At 31.9% G+C, this 6510-nt stretch overlaps 1 protein-coding gene across 1 annotated transcript; it reads left to right on the plus strand.

The window, feature by feature from the left end:
* Nucleotides 1-1732: 1732 nt before the first annotated feature.
* LOC126705347 (eugenol synthase 1-like) lies at nt 1733-6169 on the plus strand. The gene is made up of 4 exons (XM_050404297.1): nt 1733-1873; nt 5027-5255; nt 5376-5582; nt 5916-6169. Exons 1-4 carry the CDS (start codon nt 1733-1735, stop codon nt 6113-6115), a joined length of 777 nt encoding a protein of 258 aa, XP_050260254.1. The 3' UTR covers nt 6116-6169.
* Nucleotides 6170-6510: the final 341 nt, after the last annotated feature.

The raw sequence follows: 6510 nt of genomic DNA on the forward strand, positions 1-6510 counted from the left end.
CACTTCGGCCATGCCTTCAATAAGTGGTTCAGCGTCCACATCTGACTCATACTCCTCTTCACTGCTTTTCTCAAACTTAAACGCTTGTTCATATGCACCAGGAATTTCTCCTACGAGGCTGTCTTTGTAATTGATTGACACACAGGGTTGGGAAAATTGCCTAGCTCCAAGATTTTCCTTGAATTTCTTAACACTCTGGTCAAGCTCATCTTCCTCTTCACTAGAGCGTGGTGGTTCTGAATAGTACTCTACTTCCATATCAACGTCGGCTTCTCTTTCTTACCTTGGATTCTATTTCTGTTTCTGAACTCTATATATCAGGATTAACTTCATGTCACATGTTGTGTTTTGAACTAGCTTTTTATTTAAAAAATAATAATAATATTTATTTATTCATTAAAAAAATTAAAAATTAAATTGTAAACAATTTAAAAATAACGTGTGGTTTTACAAAACTACATAAACAAATATACTAATAAACTCATGAAATAAAATAATATATATATCGTGGTGGATCCACTTGAGGACCAAGGGGGCCTTGGCCCCCTCAAAATTTTTAAAAAAAATTAATTTTTTTTTTGAAAATATCTTAAATAATTTGAAGATTCTTATATAATCTTGTGATTTTGGCCCCCATACCTGATAATATACACATATAAAGTCTAAAAATAAACACAATTTTCATTTAAATAAAATACAATCCACAGATACATGTCAACAAATTACAATAATTACACATTTAACATCTTTAAAATGAACAAATAGGTATTTTAACAATTACCTCAACAAATAAAAGAGAAAAAAAAATTAATTTTCATACCAACACATCTAGGGCTTACTTGTACACAGTAGAAAAATTGAAAAGTCTAAAACTTTCTCACCCACACGGCCACACAGTTGCAGCAGTCTTGCAGAAACAATCTTTCTTACAGACTTACACAGGTGACTCTCTCTCTCTTGCTCCCTTTGTCTCCGTTGAGGACTTGGCCTTTTCGTTCTTCTTCTTTTTCTTCTTTCAATTCTTTCTCTTTCCCTTCTTCTCGCCACTGCACTGCCTTTGCCTTCTTCTTCTTCTTCTTCTTCTCTTTTTTTTTTTTTTTTTTTTTTAATTTTTAATTTTTTTTTTAACTTTTTCTTTTATCTTTTCAAATTTTAGTTCTTTGTTTTTCATCCCTTTGTTTAAAAGTAAAAGTTTTGTCCCTTTATTTAAAAGTAAAAGTTTTGCAATAGTGTATTGTGTGTTCAATTTTTTTTTTGGTAAACGTACTATGTGTTCAATTTAGACAAGAAAGAGTAACTCAATTTTGTCCCTTTGTCATTATCATTGTCAGTAATTAATTGCCGTGGGCTCCTCAATTTGTGAAGCTTCCATGCTTGTGCTTGTGCTGGTGCAGTGCTCTAATAAGATTGGCTGACTCATAAGTTTTTAACACTTTCCAGGTATTTGTATTTTCTTTGTTTTAATTTTTTTAATTTTTATTTTCAGTGCATTCTTTTTAAAATTTCTTATAATATATTATTTATTATTATAATAATCAATATATTATAAACAATATATACCCATCAAAGAAAAATAAATAAATAAATAAACAATATATACACATGTATTTAGTTGTTGTTTATAAACAATATCATGATTGTTTAATTTTAATTAAATATACTTTGGTTTATACATATTCAGTTATGAAGTATTGTACATTACTATTTTACATTAGTTTATACATATTCAGACATGCAGGGAGAGCTCAATGAGCATGAGAAGATTGTATCAGTACTTCGGGAAGTGGACATAGTTATCTCCACGCTCCCATGTCCTCAAGTTCTTGACCAACTCAAAATCATAGACGCCATCAAAGTTGCTGGTAATATAAAGGTACCCATTCTCTATTGGAAGTTTTGGTAACAGCTAGGCCAACATTTAAAAAAAAGAAAAAAAAAGGATATAACTAAATAAGGGCATTCATTTCGTGATAATTGAGCTATATCATTAGATAAAATATCGTTCACTTAGGGGGGAACTGATCTACAAATTAATGCCATGAACTCATCCAAAATAGTGCATGTCTGGCTAGTGTGTGACTTAATTATCTCAACACATTCTAAAGGCACTTGTCTATGTGTTAATTAAATAAAATTAAATTACCCAAGTAATAGTGGAAAAAAAATAACAAAACAAAATTTCAAAAAAAAGAAAAAAATAAATCTAGGTGAACCCTCTAGCATAGAGAGAAAATCACAGGGTAAATCCAACCAATACGCTACAATAAAATACAAATTAGAACACTCAAATTTATGTCCAAAACTTGAGTTCATAATACATTAAAAAAAATATTTAAGAACAACTCTTTATTATGAATAATACAATGTCATCGCAAAAAAACAAAACTTAATGAAACCATTAACATGATGAGTTACATGACAAGATCTTCACTCTCAGTACTTTAAGTCTTTGTGGTTGTAATACTGAAAATTTCCTCATAGAGAAATCCAAAACTTAAGACAACTCTTTAGGAATAATACAATGTTATCACCAAAAACCAAAACATAGTGAAATCATATTAACACGGGAAGATTTTCACTATAAGTACTCTAACTCTATGTGATTGTAATACTCAAATAAAATACATATGTATTTTGGGGATTTCATTTAAATAAAATACATATGCATCTTTCATTAAATATTTTTAAAAACATTTTAAAATTCAGTATATAAAAAAAATGTAAATGTACATATGCACAGTTGTATGCTTTTAATTACAAAATACAAGTAACTTTTGTAATATTTTTGGATTAAATATAATAAATGGAAGTTATAAAAAAATTTATTAAAAAAAGAAAAACTATGTGTAACATATAGTACAGTTCGTGTGTGTATTAAACCATGAGGAGCTACACATTTGGCTAGAGCTGAAAGTCTTAACGGTACCCTTAAAATATTTAAACATTTTCATCTTCAAGTTGTATAATTTTCAAACAATTTGTTTGTTTTTAGACCCTTTAAAACACAACCAGATTAACCTTGTTAATTAGCCAAATAATTACTTAGTCAAATTATCAAATCTAGGTTAACACACATATATCATATTATTGTAAAGTGCGAGCTAGGCCAAAAACATATTGACCCTTTGTGATGAATTAATTGATTAATTAGCCAAGTTTATTAATTAATCAAATTAACATGCAAACGCGTGGTAGCACAAACAAATCACCAATTAAACTAAGTGTAGCGGAAATTAAATTGACACGGTGAATTGTTTACGAATGGGGAAAACCAATATAGCAAAAACCCCACCGGGTGATTTTAAGGTCACCACTCCCGAAATTCCACTATTATCACAACAAGCGGTTACAAGTAAAGGAATCTCGGTACCTTATATCAACCTATAGTTGAACCCTTACCTAAATACTCAATTGGACTTGTTCTGTAGTGACAATTTCTCCTTTTGATGCACGACTCCCAGTACGTGACTAACTAATTGCATGGATCCCAGTACGCGACTTCAATCACTAACTAGAGAAGGTTGTTGGTTGCAAAGTTCTTTAGTTCATCCCAACGATGAAGATCAAGAAGATACTCGGTCACAAAACCCGTGCACAAACACAGCAACTTCCTCACAAGAATGATGAACTAGGCAAAACTGTGTCTTTGGTCTCAAATTGCTTGAACAAACTCTGCTCAACACTTGTGCAACTTGTGTCCACTTTGATGGACCTTAAAATAATCATTTTATATGTCTAGAGTTGTGAGAAAAGAAAACTCAAACACATAATTACGGATTAGAGTCAAAACAGAACTAAAATTTTGTTTTTCATAAATCTTGACAGATGCCTATCTGTTGAACTGCTGTCGAGCAGCTGTCGAGCAGCTGTCGAGCCACGGGGTTGGAACAACGTCTTAAGCTCGATAGATGGCTAGCTATTGAGCAAGCTGTCGAGTTTTAATGACAGACATTTTTCAAACTTGAATCTTGAACAGACTTACATGGCTTTAATACTTGATCTTGAAACACAGTTTCTTGAAGTATTAAACACATCCTAAATCTACCCAAATACAAGTAAAATGCATTTTGTCAAAGGATTAGTCAATTACATAAAATAGTGACATATATTCCTAACAAATGAATCACATATGTCCTAATAGTGTTGAAAATAAAGAACACAACAATATGATAACCTAGGAAAACTAAACTGGTAAAAAACCTGGGGAAGATTTAACCTAGCTATCCTCAAGGTAAACTGAATCTACTATGAAAGAATTGAAATTTACACAATAGCGACTTAGACCACTAACATCCTATTGTTACCTCGAGTAGGAAACTTACTACCATGATCACATGACAGCTCCGAGTCCACAGACTACTTCTTTCTTGGATTCACAGCAAGTACAAGCACTCCTGCTTGTGTATCTTTAAGCTCTTGAAAACAGCAGCTGAATTGATTACCAAGCTCTTGACATCAATCTTGAGATTGGAAACCCTAAGTGTGTATGAAGGCAAACACCTCTAGATCTCACAAGAGATTCACACACACACACACACAGCATAAAAAGCAACACTAAGACGTGGCTAGGGTTTTCCTAAGACAACACTTAAAACCCTACACGTCAAACGAGCCTGGGCTAGGTTGGAAATTTTGTAGAAAAAACAATCTGCACAACTTTCGATCGATCGAGTCTAATTTTCGATCGATCAAGTCAGGCAGATTTACACAATAAATCCTACAGTAACTCGATTCGAACTTTAAATAAAAACACATACTTTAAGCAAGTCTAAACAAGACTAAAAACGTTTTGATCATGGTTTGCTAACATTACAAAATGAAGTTCTAATACATTAGTTCATAATTCCTTAGAACCTCACACAATTGATTGATGATATCAATATATAATACAGCTTTTCTACTCACACTATCCTTTTGCGTATAATCAACAATAATACAAATTTATTCTGGTTCAATGGTTAAGTCCAAAGTATTATTATTTTTAAAAAATCTCTAACTTTGAAGATTTTTTTGAATGGCCTACCAGAGGTTCCTTCCATCAGATTTTGGATGCGAAGAGGACAGGGTAACCCCTCTTCCCCTTTTTCAAGATTTTCTAGATAAAAAGAAAAAGATCAGGAGGGTCATAGAAGAAATTGGGATCCCTTACACAATTGTTTCTGCAAATTGCTTTGGTGCTTATTTTGTTAATATCTTGCTTCGTCCACACGAGAAACAAGATGATATTGTAGTATATGGAAGTGGTAAAGCAAAGGGTATGCCTATAATTAAATTTCTTTTTCTCAATCATTTTTAAAATTCAATAAGCATTTGTTGTTCTTTAATTTATATGCAGTAATCACCTTTTTTTTGTGAAATTTCTAATGTATGTTTAGCGGTGCTAAATTATGAAGAAGATGTCGCACTCTACACTATCAAAGTGGCCAATGACCCTAGAACATGCAACCATATTGTCATTTATCGGCCCTTTAAAAACATCGTGTCACAACTCGAATTGATATCACTTTGGGAGAAGAAGAGTACTAATCGGAGTTTCAATAGGGTTTATGTCCCTGAAGAAGAATGGGTTCGGCTTTCTAAGAGTATGTAAGAATTGACTATGCAAGGCAAACAAATATTTTTACTAAATTATCAATTACAATAAATCTCGAGACACATTCAATTTCACAATATGCTAAAGTGGTCGATTATGAGCGGTCAACACTATCTACATACCACTTTTTATATTGACCTATCATTTTTTCTCCACCACTTTCAATTGACCAAATTAATCAGCAAAAGTGTGAAAATAGATGTATTTGCAATATTGTTGAATTAATTAAGCTCTATGCTCTCCATATGTATCATATGTCAGTTTTACTTCTAAATATATAATAATTTATTTATTTAACTAAGAACTATTATTTTGTAGGCAGCCACACCAGCTCCAAATAACATTCCAGTGTCTATCCTTCACAGCATATTTGTAAAGGGTGAGTTGATGAACTTTGAGCTGGGGGAGGACGACATTGAGGCTTCGAGGCTTTATCCAGATCTTGAATACACAACAATCGATCAACTTCTTGATATTTTTCTTGTTAATCCCCCGAAGCCCACAATTGCTGCAATTGAATGAGTGAAAGGCCAGTGAGATATGGAATAAGTAGTTATTGGCAGTTGTTGAACACAAATAGTGCACTTTGTCCACCTGTATTTCGTGTTTCAGCATAATGACTTTTAAATAAAATTTGCTGAATATTTTCTATTTCTAATTTTCCATATAACCTCTTTTCAGGACTTTTAATATATATATATATATATATATTTATTTATTTATTTATGTCTTGCCCAACCAAACTCAGGCCTAGCTAATACAATAAATGAATTGTACTACACAATATTAGGCCTCCAAGCTCAAAAAGACCAAAGAACTACACTAAACAGTATTGGATATTTCTAACCAATTACCTAATTAATTTATTTGAGATTTTTTACTTTACTTTTATTGGACTAGCTCAAAATTTTCAATTG

Source organism: Quercus robur, chromosome 2 (genome assembly GCF_932294415.1).
Source record: "Quercus robur chromosome 2, dhQueRobu3.1, whole genome shotgun sequence".
NCBI lineage: Eukaryota > Viridiplantae > Streptophyta > Magnoliopsida > Fagales > Fagaceae > Quercus > Quercus robur.